This window comes from Conger conger, chromosome 8 (genome assembly GCF_963514075.1).
Source record: "Conger conger chromosome 8, fConCon1.1, whole genome shotgun sequence".
Taxonomy (NCBI): Eukaryota; Metazoa; Chordata; class Actinopteri; order Anguilliformes; family Congridae; genus Conger; species Conger conger.
In genome coordinates this window covers 39456616-39473206 of record NC_083767.1, presented here as the reverse complement: position 1 = coordinate 39473206, position 16591 = coordinate 39456616, and the positions used below count along the sequence as shown (strand labels likewise).

Sequence of the window (16591 nt, the reverse complement as noted above, 5' to 3'; positions counted from 1 at the left end):
GTCTGAAGGATTTAAGAATTAATACTGTCAATGTGGTAATGTGTGGGCGAATTTAGACACCCACACTTGGGCATGACAAAAAATGTCCTTTTGCACACAGTCATGAATCAAATTTGAGTCTGTGTTGGTTTTAAACCAGAACACCAAAAAAAGATTCAGGTGATGGTAAGGGCAGCTCAGCAGCAGAAGAGGCTTCATTGACAAGATATGAGTCATATGCTGCTATTCAGAACTTACTTTAGGCTGATTTATTTAAAAACCTGGACAACCCTGATGTAAAATCCAGTTTGAAATTACCAGCTGTTTCAAAACATGAACTGGTCAGAACATGTTGAGTGTGGAGCTGGTCTGAACTGGTCTGAGCTGTTTCAAAATGTTGTTAACAGCTCCAATTGTCTTTATAGAGTAAATGTCAGCTCTTTGCTAGGCCTTTTGTGGACTGTTTGTTGCGAGTCACAATACCCAAGTGAAATGGTGCGACGATGCCTGCCCTCTTGAGTAAGATATGTTATGATTTTGATTTAAGCTAATGCCTAATATTAACAGGAATTATTATTATTAATAATAAAACATTTTAATCAACGTTTTATGGGAAGAATTGGACTGTTTACATTGTAATCGCTGTCCCAATGCTTACACTAGCCTCAGACTGGGCAAAGTTTTGACAACCTGCCAATGTCTGGTCACTGTTTCCTCTGATGAATATAAATCCTTATACCAGTCATTGTCCTGGCCATGTCCTATTTTATGAATAGCTTGTTGTGAGATAACAAGTAATACTAGCAAATATATTGTAGATTTTGGTCGCGGTAAGACATTTTGCCAGCAAACGTTACCATGTTCCCTTCGAGCCCCTCCCATACACTGAACGTTGCCCTGGTGACTGTCGGGTTACGTGATGACGCTAGATGTATATGAGCGCAAGCGGCGGGATCTCTTTCCTTTTTACCGCCATCAGCGCGGAGCTTTTTTCTTTGAGACCGCTTCACTGCGCACTGCCATTCAGCCAAGCCGCCAGGAAAAAGGTAAGCGAAAAACATTTGGAAATGAGCTCAACTCAGCCCCGATAAGTGAATCGAATACCTGAGTTGATGCAGTTGAAGTATTTGGAGCTATGGTCCGAGGGGCTGTCTTGAAAGATCCGCTCATGATCCGAACGACTAAAAATGTGTTTCTCGCAGGATCGCTAGCCAACTGGTAGCTAACGATAGCTAGCTAAGTCAGAAGACCGCAGCCATTGACTGACGCGCCACCATGATGCATGTGTTATGCACGGTCCTAAAAAACATTGTATTTTGTATTTCGCTTTTAGCATAAGTCGCACACATATCTTGGCGGGTGACCTGGTAATTACGACTGTATTTTGTGTTTCAAACGCAGTTGTGCCAATATTAACCCAGTAAATCTGGACTTGACCTTATTTCTTGACTAACGGGAGGGGAGCATGCGAGTGAGCGAGGGAGTTTTTGAGCTCTGATCACGTTGTACGTTAGAGAATTGAAACCATGGGTGCTTGTCATGGCAAGTTGATTGCTAACATTTATGGAATTCCACTGTAATAACCGAGCACAATAAATCAATGGTTTACCGCTGTTCGATGAGATGTATTCGCCAGTTTCCGATTCGCTAACGTGTGCTAGTTTTCTGGTGATATAAGCATGTGGCTAGCTAACGTTACCTAGCTAGCTACCAAGCTGTATTGAACTAGCCAGCGATTCAAGCTGGGTGGTGCGTTTAAATGTGACCACTTAGCTAGCTAGCTACTTGCTTAGTTGACCAGTGAGCTAGTTAGTTGACCAGTGAGCTAGTTAGTTCTTAAAGTTTTTTTGCCTAACGCTAGCTTTTCGTTTTTGTGTCTTTTTTGTGTGTGGAAACGTTGAGACCTTTCGAATTAAATGTTTAAAGTGCACAGCAAACTAACCGTTAATACTTTTGAGTGCAACGGGCAGCAAGCGGCCTAACGTTAGATGGCAACACGTTTTTTTTTTTTTACTGGGCCGACACGTGGTTGACCGGTGGATGACTAGCTAGGTGGCTATCGCTGTGGATAACTGGCTTGCTAAATAGCGCAGCGAGCCGAACCGCTAGGCCGAAGGTAGTTGGCAATGTAGCAAGCTACAACCGGGAAAGCTGTACGAACATGTGCATTTTAGCTGATTTGGTTGCGAGAACGATCATAATGGCAGCGTGTCAAGAAAGATTACCAATGTAATCATTCATACGGCTTAAGCGATGAATAGGGAATTGTCACCGCTATGAAGTTGTTGACATACAGCATGCCGCATGTCGTGACTAAAGTGGGTTCAGCCTGTGTTGGACAAAGTCTCCGAGGCCCGTTTTTTTTTTTTTGGCGGGCGGGGGGGGGGGTTTGGAGTCAATACCCGCCAATTAATTCCGACTACTATCCTCATGGAAATGAATACTGTTATAACTATTGACCATTTGCTGTAAAACGTTTCTACCATTTTATGAGCAACGTAGTCCTAAACTCATCCATTACTTAATTTCAAGATATTTCAGAAGTACCTTCGGGAGACTCATCCCAGTCTTGATGTACATCTTCCTTTATAAACCACCATATTTGTAATCTGACAGTGTTAAGAATTTAGTAGCTTGAACTGTCGTCAGGCCTTTACTGCACCCATTGTGGTAAGTTATGATGTAACCTGGGATGATTGCGGCCTTGTGACTCTTGTTTAGAACTTGCGTGTCGCAGTTGGAATCTAGTGCATCTCAATTCGCACCTGTTTAGGTGGGCTTCTGGGATGTCGGAGGATGAACACAAAAAAAGGAAGATAGTTGGGTGTCAGTGACTGACGTTCGTTTGATTATTGTTGACGGGTAATCGACTGGTTGAATGCCTTATCCGAACGCCAGCTGTTGTGGGCTGTTTTCGCAGTTTATTTTTTAGACCACGATCATGCTGATGCGTTCTTTTTGTTGTGTGCGTTGGTTTCCCCGGAACAAAAGTCTGTGTTTGTACAAAGGGGCTGCACGTTTTGACTGTGAGCTCACCTCGACATTGGAAACTTGCCAGGGGGCTAATGCTCGATTGACATTTAAATAAAGATCGCTAGCCACCCGCTGTATTGCTGATTTAAGTCGGTCTGTCGCCTTTTCAGCAAGACTATATTCATCGGTACTGTACAGTGTAGTGACTTTCCTGTAGGATGGTAGTGCTCTTCATGTGTAATTGTTGACAGGTTGTCATGTTGCTGACAATTTCGTCTGGTTGACCTTTCGATGGACAAAACCCAGAACTAAGGTTTATGTAGGTTTATGGCGTCTACTTTTGACTGGCTTGTCAACAAAATGAACTTGCATGGATGTTTTCATTCTAATATCAAGCACTGTTGTGTTTTTTAGGGCTGTCCATTTCTGAATTGATATTCAAATATTTAGAGTAGGGAAACATTTGAATCGTAAAAATTAATGTTTTGAATATCATGCAAATCATGTGCGCTGGAAGTTCTTTGTTTTATAATGTTAATAACCTCTTGTTTCTGAATAACCGGGTTTTGTTCTCTTGGGCCTAGCTGTTTAAACTAGCCAATCACAGAAGAACTTGCTCACGCTAGGTAAAAAAGCCTGATTGCTTGAAAGTAGTGATGGGAACTTTTGTTCCATGGGCTTATTGTTTAAATTTACCAGCATTAATTAGTAGGGTGCGTAAACAGTCAGCAAGTGGTCTAATCCATGAGCAGCCTGTAGCCTAGTAGCTAAGGTACCTGACTAGCACCCGCAAGGTTGGTGGTTCGAGCCCCAGTGTAGACATAAGATCCGCACAGCTGTTGCGCCCTTGAGCAAGGCCCTTAACCCCACATTGCACCAGGGGGGGGTTTGTCTCCTGTTTAGTCTAATCAACTAACTATCACTTTGGATAAAAGCGTCAGCTAAGTAACGTAATGTGAAATGATCCTAGTTTGTTTTGCCCTTTGTCAGCCTTTTTGCTTCCCGTTGTGGTCACACCACTGATAACAGGAAACATGATGCGATTTTGTAGAGTTCCTGTAAATTTAGCAGTTATTTGAATATTTTCAAATCTCTTTGGGATGCAATATTCAAGTTACATTTTTCCGTCCAGTTGACAGCCCTGTGTGTCGGGAGACCCCTGCCTGAAGCCATAGACTGCACTGTTCAGCGCTCGTACCCTTGTGAAGTGGAAGCACTGCCAAGAGCACAGGGGTCACACTACAATAGAAATCCATATCAGGGCTGTATTGATGGGGTAGTCCTCTGGGGTCCCCAGCAGTCAAATATTATAATCTATGTGTGTGTCTGCATGATGCCAGGAGCCTTTCATTCCAGGGTCTGATTTTGATTTCATAACTTCTAATTGCCTTTGCATATTTAATTAACACTTTCACTTCATATAATTGCTTTTGACTTTTTTTTTTTTTTTTTTGCTTGCTGAGTTAAAAGAATAAAAAAATAAATCAACAAATTCAGAAGTGGCTTGATGGCTCTGGAATGCTGACCTGGTGCCTGGTAGTCCCCTGGCCTTTGGACCATCACAGCTTTGTAGGCTGGGACCAAGCGGTAGGTCTATTTCATGGGTGGTTCTATGTATATTTATGTGAGTTCCATCCGATGGATGCCTCTGTCAGGGGTGCCCAATCGTGTGCCATGTAGCGCTCAGAGTTTGCAGGATTTAATTCCAACCCGTCACCACACCAGCTGATTTCACTAAACACACCTTCAGCCAGAGAACGGAACCAATTGGTGGAATGAGCTGATTGGCTACTTCTGCTCTATGGGATGAATAAGAACATGTAACAGCCTACCTGCACCTGTTTGGAGAGATGCATTGTGGTCCTTTTGTTTTGGATCCCTGTTTTCATCCTGGAACAACATGGAGGCCTGTTCATAAACTCTCGTTCTACCTGACCAGTCCTATAAAACAGCGTTTCTCAACTCCTGTCCTTGGGACTCACTTGCCAGGAGGTTTTTGTTGTAACCAGGAACTCGCAACACCTTATGTAATCAAGGGCATTTTTTGTGGTTTGATTGGTTCTGGTGTGTGACTTCCTCGTTACAACAAAAACCTACTGCCAATTGGGTCCTGAGGACTGGAGTTGAGACTGCTCTAAAACGTGCTTCTGAAAACCTTTTGGGCGAGGCAGTTGCTGAATCTTGTTTTCATACTTTTGAAGTGCAGCGCCAGGTCTGTGGCAGTTTGATCTGAGTGTCATGGGCCAGGCGAGCTATGCTACACAGATTAATTTGCATCGAACAGTGGTGGAGTATTTCCCATTGGTATGTGTGCAAACCAACACAATTGGTGTGCATTCAGGTGTGCATTTAAGTTTACTTCAAGCTTCCAGTGGAAATAACTATACCCCAAAAGTGCACAAAATGGCAAGTTCTGAATCTCTTGCTTGCTTCCCATTTTGAAATTGTGCTTACCTTTCTAAATTGCAGTTAGTCGTGCCTTTGTGAAACACAATGAGCGATGCATTGTGGGATACTGGCTCCTAAGGCTTTCTTTTGTGGAGGAGCATTTGGCTGTTCAATAGTTCTGATCAGTGCTGATGCAGTGATTCATATCGGTGAAATCTTGGCCCAAGGGTACCAAGAATGGCTTCATTCTCCTTCAAAATCGGAGGAGATGCATCCAGGCCAGAGCTTGTGATTTTTACCCCATCATTTCATATGAACAGGATTTTGGAAAAGCAAATATGAAAAGTAAGCAGTCTTGAAAGGGACATTAAGTGAGCGATGCTCTCAATTGCTCATTCTCTGCATTTCAAGTTCCTTGCAGTGGAGATTCTTAACTTTTTTCTTTTTCTTTTTTTTTTTTGCAACCGTGTTGTAAATGATGGTTAAGCACCTGAATATCTCCGCCGTGCTACAAGAAGTAAGGCTGTAGATTATACATGCTTGTCAGGCTGTGGGCTTACAACCAGGTCTGGCAGTTGGCCTACTTCATCAAAGTGAGAACTTCCTACCTTGAAGAATCTACCACAAACCTGCTGAGAAATGTCTAATCAGAACTACAGTGTGACATTATGTCACAAGTACTTGAGTATGCTGTCCTGAAAATGTAGCCGTTTTAAAGGGATAACCTGGGGATTGGTCACTCTTTCTAGGTTTTTATATGCAATTTGCTCAAGAGGACATAGAAGGAACACAATGAAAGTATTAAATATGTTCGTCCTTTAGTTTTGGAGAAGTAAGCCTTTCAAATCTATTTTCAACCGATTTGGAATGTTCTCCTTGTTGTGCGTCGCACGAGGATAACCACTCCCCTTTCCATGTAGTTTGTGCCGCTAGCCAGGCAAGAGGATGCATATATTTGGCTAACGTTAAGTTCACTTAAATTAGAGTGCCTTTTAAGCACTATTAGGCTATTTCTGGTTATATTAATTTGGCTAGCTAACATTATGGTCTGTTAATCATAGCTAAATTACCACGCCTTCACGTTATGAGTCATGTGAACTGCTTATTCCAATAACAATAAGCTGACAAAGCTGGTGTGTTCGTTGTGTAGCCTGTATAAGACCTAACGATATTCGTGGTAAATAAAATATTGTTGTTGTGGAAGCTTTGGGAAATGGGGATGGAAATTTGGGATTAAAAATTGCATTCAGAAACGCACATTTTCAATCCAGAAATTCACTTGTGACATTCTGAAGATTTACTCTTAATTCCCTGGTAATCCTCTTTCTAGTTGAACTGACAGATTCTCACCTTTACATTCCCAAGAGCCACCCCAAACTTTAAACTCAAGTTTTGCTCTGTGTATCCTGTGTATATGCATTGCTTGGCAAATAACTTTCCGTTTCTCTGTAATTGGCATGCATGCCTACATTCTTTCTTTCTTTTTTGTGTGTGAATTCCAGAGGGTGTAGCATTTTGTAGCAGTTGTCAAGCAGTCAATTAAGTGAGCGGTAAACGGAAAGTCGAGCGGTTATGTTGTGCTCAATAAATCATTTCTGAACATGTTGACTGTTGCCTTTATTTAATAACCGTGCTAGAAAAAAGGTCAGCGGTGAGCTACCATCAGCCAAATGTTTTTATTTTATTTATTGTCTGTTTGCAATGGACTGGGACGTGAAAGTTGAAATTGGTGAAGATTTGACTGCTGGCTGATCCAACAGCACCTGCAGTCGGGGTGTGACTTGGAAAAGAATTTCACTCGAGTACCCTCCATCTGTGGGCCCCTAGAATCATCACCCCCTTTCACCCCGCTAGTGATGGCCTGGCCTGCCCTGTCTAGCGTGGCTGCAGACAGCCCTGGTGGTGCTCGGAAAGACGTCATTACAAAATGGAGCATAATAAGGGCTAATCATTCTCAACATCTTGGATAATGTTTGTAAAATACAGCTTTATTCGGGAATGATCAGTTATTAGGCTGTAGCCTATAATTAATGTTGTGTTAAATCAGGAGTTTGTCACTCGGAAAGTGCAGCTGCAGTGCCAATATAGAGTAGGCTATAAAACGGTGTCTCATTTACTCAGCTTCTGGCCTACGCTTCCCGACACAGTGCTGTTGGGGCTCGGGCAGGTCTCGAGATGGAGGAAGACTGAGCAGCTGAACGGAGGGAATTGTGGGAGCTCGATGGGCCGAGCTCCTTGACACAGGGGCGCTGCCGTTTCGTCAGTCCTCAGGCTCATTCCAGTCGTTTATTTGGTTTCTTTTTCTTATCCGCTCCTAGCTCCACCGATTTGGAGAGGCTAAGAAGTGGTAAGAAAAAGAAATTGAGACTGGGGAGCCTAATGTGAATTAGGCAAATGGAGTCCCCTTGCTCCTTCAAATGTCAGTTTGCTGTGGGTCCACAAGTCGATCGTTTATACGTCAGGCTTTCCAGGAAAAAAATACGTCCATGACGGATGCGCTGATGTTTTCATGCTCAAAGGAAAGATTGGGGGTTCCTAATTTCGACTTCTAGCTCCAAGAAGGAATATTTAAGGGGTTGGAATGACCTTAAAAATGGCGTACCTCGATTGATGCCGGCTTCCCCTGTAGGGCTCCCGAATCTTGCTGTGGCATCGCCTGAGTTTGATACTGGATCCTGGAGCTTATCCAGGCCATGGACCAGGATGAGCAACATGTTTAATTTGACTCTGAAAGACTGAAGGCCACAGTGCTGTTAAATCTTATTCTACAGGTCAAGCTTTTTTTCGGTACACCCTTCCCAGGTATACAGGAATACCAGTGGCTGTATGCAGGAATGTGACTCCGCTGGATAAGGATCGTTTTTTCAGTGATGCGGGGGGGGGGGGGGTGCTGTGATGTCTGGATCAAACGATTGATCAAAGCTTCCGCACAGTGAGATTTTGAAGATGCAGTTGGGCAAACTTGTAATTGCAGTAGAATATGGTATGGCATATGATGCTGTGCACATTGGTATTGACAGTGCTGTCTTAGTGTTACGTTTCCATTTGAACCTCTTCATATGTGCTTATTAGTGGTTGAAAAGCCTGCCAGGGTGGCACTGGGTAGGACTCTTTTAAACCGCATTGACCTTGCTGCTCAAAGCGGAAACGCCCTAAAGTTGGGTTTCAGTTTGGCAAACGATGGGCGGCGCAGTAAAATGATCGATGCTAGCGCGATACGAGCCGGCGGTCCCTTGACCTTTTTAGTTATTGCGCTATGAAACTTCTGGGCCTGTGTTGTCCCACGTTTTGTCGGTTTGAGTACATTTGTACCAAGAGTCCTTAGTCATCCAAAGCGCGGAAATGTTTCAAAGCTCGCATGCTCGTTCCCCCTACCCCGCCACCCCCCACCCCCCGTTCTTTATTTTATAAAGAGCTTGATCATTTCTGGGTGTATTTTTAAAGCCTTTGTTCCTCGCCATGAATAATTTGTAGAAAGGGAGTGTTCCCGGTGAGCTGTGAAATGTGCCGGCGTTCTTCCGATGGTCCCGCCGATCGCACTGCCTCGACCTGGAATGTCTTCTTCGGATTTCACCCGATTTAATTCAGACTCCCGCTGAAGTACTTTGAATACGTTTTCCATTAAAGGCAGAAAGGAGGTTTAATTTAAACTCGGCCCCGTGCAATTTGGCATTTGCATAATACTGGTGGTTTCGTCTCTTAATTCCGTGCCGTTAATTATGAAGCCGTTTGCGCAATGGGGATGATACTGGCAAACAGTGTTCAGGGTGTGTTAAGTAGATTCCCTTTTGGCTGTTTGAAATGCCAGGAAAGCTTGTTTAGAAACCTGTGTGGGTTTTTCACGTTGGCTGGGAAGGAGAGGAGCATTGAGACCTTGTTCGTTGGTGTCTGATTGGCACTGCTTTCAGCACCTAATAATTAAGGCAACCCAAAAATCGTACTGTGGAAGATTACAGGTTTAACTAAAAATAATGTATATTTGCATGAATATAAAAGCGAATATCTGTGCAGTGGAAATGGATTGTTCGTTATACAACCTACCTTGTATAAATAAAGTTGAATATCTCAAGGGTTAGGTCCTGGCCCTGTTTTGTCAAGCGGGATTAGAGTTTGCTGGATAACTGCAACTTCCTGTTAACTTCCAAGTAAAACAAGGAACCTTCTCAAATCTGGAACTAAACTAAGAGCTGTTGCATTACATTAATTGCATTTTGGCAGATGCTCTTATCCAGAGCGATGTGCAGTTGATTAGACTAAGCAGGAGACGATCCTCCTCTGGAGCAATGCAGGGCTAAGGGCCTTGCTCAAGGACCCAATGACTGTGCGGATTTTATTGTGGCTACACTGGGGATGGAACCACTGACCTTGCGGGTCCCAGTCCCATGTACCTTAATGTAACCGGATGTTCCTGGTTTTTGTTCCATCTGAGCTTCATCACGAGAGTTTGGTGGGTGATAGTCTGAAACCTGAACCTTCTGAGTGGAGAAACACTGAGTGCCTCCAGCACATGGCTACCTGCATTCATTAAACTCGGCTCATTCAAATTAATCCAGTTAGGTAGTTGTGGGTTTGGGCGGAGCGCACGCCAGGGCCATCTCTGGCACTCCAGGAACTGGGTTGCCTTTCCATGGGTTAGACTGAGTTGATTCCTACAAAGTCCTCGGAAAGTATTAAGATATAATCCACTCTGTGCATATGTGCTACTAGCTGAGCCCTGAACAGGTGGGTAGATGACTAGCTCACTAGTTTATGTAGTGGGGAGAATTGCTTTTATTTGGACGTTTACCTCTTAATGGAATGAAGTGTTTATGGGTTTTAACGGGGAAGGGATTTAGTCGTCGTGTATTGTGCAAAATTCAGGGAGAAGCATGGAATAAAACTGGCTCAGGCTGCAATCGATGACTCTGCATATCCTCCTTGTTCAAGTGCAGATTATTGGTGATACCTGAAGAGAATTTAAATATATTGGAAGTGGTCTAAATGGCCCAAAATATCACCCGCAGGCAGACGTTTCTGTTTTTAGCTCTTCCGTTTCTGCCTCAGACTCTTGTTAAAAGGAAAACGCTGTTCTCCAGGGATTGTGGAGCCTGCTTTGAGACAAACAAACCTAATGGCGGAACATCCTGGAGCCCAAAATTGAAATCCACTGAAGTCCGTCAAAGTCGGCAGGCTGGAGATTCGGTCAGAAATAACTGCCAAAATGAGGTGGCGGAACAATTGGGCACCACCCTTTGATTACCCTACAGAGAACTGTAAAACTCCATATGTGTTTGAATAGGGTTTCTAAAAATTTTCTTCATATATTATTTATGCAAGATGCGAAACAAGGCTGTTTTTGGGATTCTGTTCTCCCTGGAAATCCTACCCTGTTTCACCATTTGGAATATGTCATTGATCATTTTTGTCCTGTTTTTAGCATCCATTGACCTGAGCTTGGTTTGATTGAGGCTGGGCTGTTTGTGATCAAAACCTGGCCCCTTAGAGCAGGTCTGTGTCCAAGCTCTGACTGCGGTCCACCCCATGGGTCTTTCCTCTAACACACACGCACACGCACACACGCACGCCCATGGGCACCCTGCGTTGGCACTGTAAGGCTCTGGCTAGGGGTAATCGCCGTCGCGCTCTCCCTCCTTGGCGAGATCAGGGTCTGGTCTGTGCCATGGGCCAGTGCTTGGTTTGGTGGTGCCAGCAGGCTTGCTGTGTGTCTCTGTAAGCAGGTCACAGCGTCAGTCAAAAAGGCCCGTTATCCGCCCAGATACCACCTGCTGCCCCGTTCTGGGTTTTTATTCTGTCGAGGAAACGGAACGGCTTTAATTTGTGTTTAATTTTTTTTTATTGGATTTCGCCAACACATTTTCAGTGCGATCAACCATTTGTTCCCTTAGTGTGGAGCAGGTTGGATGGGACCTCTCGCTGTTAACAAGCATATGGGAGCGATTAAAAGATTTCTTTCATTTGATCCATGGCTGCTTATCATCCAAAAAAGCGGTTGGCTGCTCATGTTGTAATGCTTGGAGAAGTAACTGCAGCGGAAACACGATTGCCTTCAGATGGGACTCTAATACCAGGCCAGGCGTGACAATGTCAACAGACGGCCGGCATGCCAGAGATTTAGTGCTGTAATCGGAGTACGTCCTATCCTCCGGAGTTGGCAAGTTGCTGACATTGAAAAGTCCGCTGCTATTGGTTCCCGTTTGGCTCATTGTTCCTTTCTTTTCTTTCTAGGTATTCCCTGGACTGAACCAAGATGGCAGATATCGACAAGTAAGTTCCTCCTCCTCTCCCCTCTCCTCGTCAGCGCTTTCTGCAGAAGTGTCCGTTTCGCGGCGCACAAAGCGCTCGTAATGGCGTGTCTTTCGTGACGGCCTGCGGGCCAGTCGTGCGTGTATAAGGGCGTCGGATGACACGATCTGGGGCCGTTCGTCCCCTCCGATGCCACCGCCCCAGAGAGCTTGGCACGTCCTGAAAGGTGGCGCTGTGGAAAATGTTTTGGCGGGGCGAGACTTTGAAGGATCGCTCCCGTTGTTTGCTGAATGGTGTCGTATGACTTACTGGGGGGGATGTTTTGCTAAGCAGGTTCTCCGTTGATTGGGTAACTGTGCTGAGAAAGACCTGGAAACCATCCCAAATCTGGAACATGGACTGGTGTACAAAGAGCTGTTTCAGGTTTTATCCTGCTAGCTCCAGGAAGCTGTGAAATAACCTTCAGGGGCCTGCATTACAAAAGCACGATTACGGAGTTGGCTGGATAACTGCGCGGGTTAAAACCCAGAAGAGCTCTTGTTACTTCAGTCCATGTTCCAGATCTGGGAGGGTTCCGGGTTGTACTACAGAGTTGGCTGCATTACTACAGAGTAAAACTCAAAAATGCTTCCAGTTCTAGAATAAGGCAAAAACACTTCAGGTTCCAGGTTCTTCTCCGCACGGTTATCCAGCGAACTGTAGTCCTTATTTGTGGAATACCCCCCCCAGGAGCGTTTCGCAGTCCTGCCTGTAATGTTGATGCGATGTTGACGTATCCTCTGGGCTGGGGGAAAATGCTAACGTCGTTAGCGCTGCCACTCAGTGTTCACACGCACTCGGAGGACCTCCGGTCCACGCAAAGGCTGAATGCACACGGCCCTGAGCTGGTGTGCGTGCGGAAGAAGCCAGGCGTGATATTGGCCCTCCCCCGTCTGGAGTTCTACGTGAGATGAGACCACCGTCATGTGGCCCAGATATCTTTCATGAACATTGGGCTTTCAGTCCCAAAGGTAATGAGGAAGACCCTGTCAACTGGTCAGTTATCACCGCACTTGCCTTGCTCATCCCGGGTGATTTTACAATTAAACGCAAGTGAGAGAAATTCTGTATGGGCTGTGAAATGTATTTTGTGCATTTGCTCGTGATTCACGCACTCAGTAATATTTCCATTTTAATCTCGAACTTCATAGCAGTTCTGCTACTTGCACACCAGTATTAATTTTGCACCAGTACTGTGACTGGTGTAAGGGAGTGCAGATGAGCTCCATGCATCTTGCATAATGAAGCCATCACCAAGTGACACTACTTTCCTGATTTAAAGGGTGCATAATTTGAATGGAAAAACCCCACACTGGATACACATGCATTGTATACAGGGCATGAAATTAACTCTCATTCATTGGCTGACCGGCTTGTTGGTTCTAACCATGTTCTGTGACATACATTGAAAATGGTTAAAAACAACCTGGTTTGGTTACCTGCCAAGTACCTGCCCCCCCCCCCCCCCAGTATTTCAATCATTTTGTGCCTTGATTGTGTAACTGCCTGCCGTCCGGATGATGGATGAAGCACTGGGCATTCTTATGAACATCTGCCAGTAGTGATGCAAGGCATGTCATCTCCAGTTTTGGGTCATGGAAGTGAGTGCACGCAATGTCAACCGTTTACCATTTATATAGCGCCTTTATTCGAAACGCTGTACAATTGATGCTTCTCATTCACCCGTTCTCACACACACACTCGCACCAACGGCGACTGGCTGCCATGCAAAGCACAAACCAGCTCGTCAGGAGCATTTGGCTGTTGGGCGTCTTGCTCAGGGATACTTCCACCCTTGATCTTATTCTGCCTGCTGCATGCGTGTGGCTGCATTGCCATCTCTCCTGCCTCGTGCCGAAGGAAGAGCTCAACCGAACCGGATCTGCTTCAGCTCATGATTAAGACGGAGCCCTGTTTCCCATGTATCTTTGAGCCGGGCATTTGCGCCGGCCTGGCTGGATGAGATACCACAGTTCGGGTTTCGGGACATCCTGTTTTCCCTGCTGCTCCCCCCAGGGTCACGGCCGGCCGTAACCGCCACGCGACATCGCCCCCAGGACTTGATTTATCCACCCCACTCCCCCGTGTGCCACAGTCAGGGCGGAGGGGCACAGACGAAAACGTCTGCCTGTGCCGTTCCGCACGGCTTCGCCCGGGATACATGGCACTTCAGACGTGTCATCAAGGGCTGCGGTGCCGTTTCCGCTGCGGTTTGTGGGCGTCGCGTCTGAATCCTCTACACTGCGCCCTGTGTGTCCAGCGGGGAGCCCGACTGTTCATGTGGATTTTGATTGGCTAATGCTGGCGGTTCAGGAAGGGGATCTTCTGGCTCTGAGCAGAGGAGACCAATGAAAAGCTACCCCTGTGCCTTCTGAGACTGCGAGACTTTTAAAAAGGTTTGGGTTCTCTTCAGTGCCATTTCATAAAGATCCTTATCGAAGAATATTATATTTTCATATTTGAATTCTATCAAAATTCATGAGCTTGCCTGAGTCAGCTTATTGTTTTAGAGGTTGTAGTAAAATGAGGTATTTTTTTGCTAATAAGCTGAACGTTTGGAGGGCAAATTCTCAATGAGAAATTTTCACATTTGATTTGAGGAGGTAATATGACCATCAAATTTCTGACAATGAAAATCCCTCCAGCTCGGTTTCCAGAGGTCGAACATAATTGAAATGTATGCATTACATTATACTCTTTCTTTATTTAAAAATAAATGATCCTGTAGCATCAATCGGGCTGAAGTGCAGTTGTGAAGGTTAGTTCCTGAGTGTTTGAAGGGCAGAACAAGAGCTGGTTCTTGGTCTTGAGCACTCTGCCTCCTGGTCCCTAGTCCTGGGGGTCGTAGGTCGGCCAAGGTCGTTGATCAGAATGACTGCACTCTGGGGTGGCTTGGATGGGCAAATTTCCAATTCTGATTGGAGATGGAAATTGCAGTGAAATCAATTTTCCTTCAAGCCCTATATCGGCCAAATCTTCTATGTAGGCGAGTCCTTTATAGATATTGGTGTCCCTTGATGATTGATCGGTTTTAGTGCTGGTTTAATGGGCTGTGTATAGTGCAAATCGATGATTCAACCGAACCCTGTGAGGGGAACTTGGGACTGTATACAATGTATTTCCCCTGTCCCCAAATCTACATTTTGGGAACGTCCCCATGATTCATCCCCATTGTTTTTAGTGGCTGTCTATCAAAACCAGATGCGTGGGCCCTCATTGTCAGGGTGATGAAACCAGCTTTCCCCAACATCAAGATTGGGGTGTTTGCCAGTCTTAGTGAAGTTATTGGCAGTTTGGATATATTTGGGCCTTGAGGCTGGTGTGAGGGTTTCCTGTCTAAATCCAGTCTCCATGCATTGCATGTCTGTAATTGGTAAATGGTTGGAATTGATATAACACCTTTATCCAAAGCGCTGTACAATTGATGCTTCCTCACCCATTCACATGCACGCACTGACACACCAACAGAGATTGGCTGCCATGCGAGGCACCAACCAGCTCGTCGGGAGCAATTAGCGGATTGGGTGTCTTGCTCAGGGACATTTCGACACACCCAGGGCGGGATCTAGCCGGCAACTCTCCGACTGCCAAACAAGCCAATGTCGTCCGTGAAGCTGAGGTTCACCGTTGTACAGCTAATGTCCTGACTTGGCCTTTTCCTACAATATCTGCATGACATGTAAATGGCCAGTGACAGATGAGTCCGGGCACGTGAGCAATCCCCCCAAAATAACAGACTGTGAATGGCAAATTTATGCTGAGACTAACTCGGTAGCTGAACCGTGTCCGTCCTGATAACGGTGCGTGGCGAATCGACAGGAGGCTTATCGCGAGGCTAATGAATGGGCCGTGGGATTGTGGGAAGAACCTGTGTGTTCAGACGTCTCCCTTCCCTCTCTGCAGCAAAGACCAGGCCGAGCTGGACATGGCAGACATGGAGGACGTGGAGGACGTAGAGGACGAGGAGCCTGGGGAGGACGTCAACAGCAAAGGTAGGAGCTCCTGGGCCCAGGCCGGGCTGACGCAGAGGTAGGCAACCCCGGTCCAGGGACGGGTCTGGTTTCTGTTCCATCCGACCTTCCGTCTGACGGATGATTAAAAGTCTGTGGCTGAACATTCTGAATGGTGAAAAAGTGCCTTCAGCGCGTGGTCTCCTGCATTCATTAAACCTGATTAAGCAGGACTAATTAAAAGGAATCGAGTTATTTCGCTAAAGGTTTGGATGGAGCGAGAACCAGGGCTGTCTCTGGCCCTCGAGGGCCCAGGGTTGCCTACCAGTGCACTAATGCATCCCAATTTAGTAGGTGTGCACCTACATGAGAATTTATTTATTATTTTATTTTATTTTTTTCTGCAGGTAGCACCAATTTTCTGGGGCAAATGCTCCTGCACTGAGACCTGCTGTGTGTTCTCTTCCTTGTGCATTGTTTGAGTTAGGCTGTGGATGGGCGTGCATGATTTCAAATTGTCAAATCAAGCATACCCTAAATCGGCAAAACGGTCACACGATTTTCTCGTTTATTACGAGGAGCTGAGGTTCACGTATATACCGTGTTTGGAACGATGTTCCTACCTGTTGGGTTGTAGGCCAAGATCCACTGTTCTCATCCTGGGAGTGCAGAGGGTGTGGTTATGAGTGGGACCGTGGGAATCGCCTGGGGTGCGAAAAATGCTAAACGATTCCTCACTTTTCCTGCTGTAATATTTGTGTCTGTAAATGGCAGCCATTTCCCTCGGTACACCGAGCACAGAGAAGGAGTTTATTAAATGTTATTGTCCAGTGGGAGAAGTCTGATTCGCTTTTTATTTAATATGCAAAGCTTAATCAGACCAGGCCTTCCATTTTAATCATTAGTTAATGCCTCTTGCTGATTGATCGGTTCCTGGTCGAGCAGATCTGTGCACTTAATAAATAACAGGATATTAAACAGGCGGTTTGGAGGACAGAAAATTAAGTTGTTGTCCTGTT

General features: G+C 45.4%; 1 protein-coding gene across 2 annotated transcripts in view; it reads left to right on the top strand.

Annotated features, from left to right (window-relative positions):
• Positions 1-905: 905 nt before the first annotated feature.
• The window catches only part of nap1l1 (nucleosome assembly protein 1-like 1), a 29112-nt gene continuing 13426 nt past the window's right edge, over positions 906-16591 (top strand). For both annotated transcript variants that reach the window (XM_061250811.1, XM_061250810.1), the window contains exons 1-3: positions 906-1025; positions 11566-11604; positions 15526-15614. In XM_061250811.1, the coding sequence (XP_061106795.1) occupies positions 11588-11604; positions 15526-15614 (106 nt within the window). In that variant the 5' untranslated portion in view covers positions 906-1025; positions 11566-11587. The remainder of the gene's footprint in view (positions 1026-11565; positions 11605-15525; positions 15615-16591) is intronic.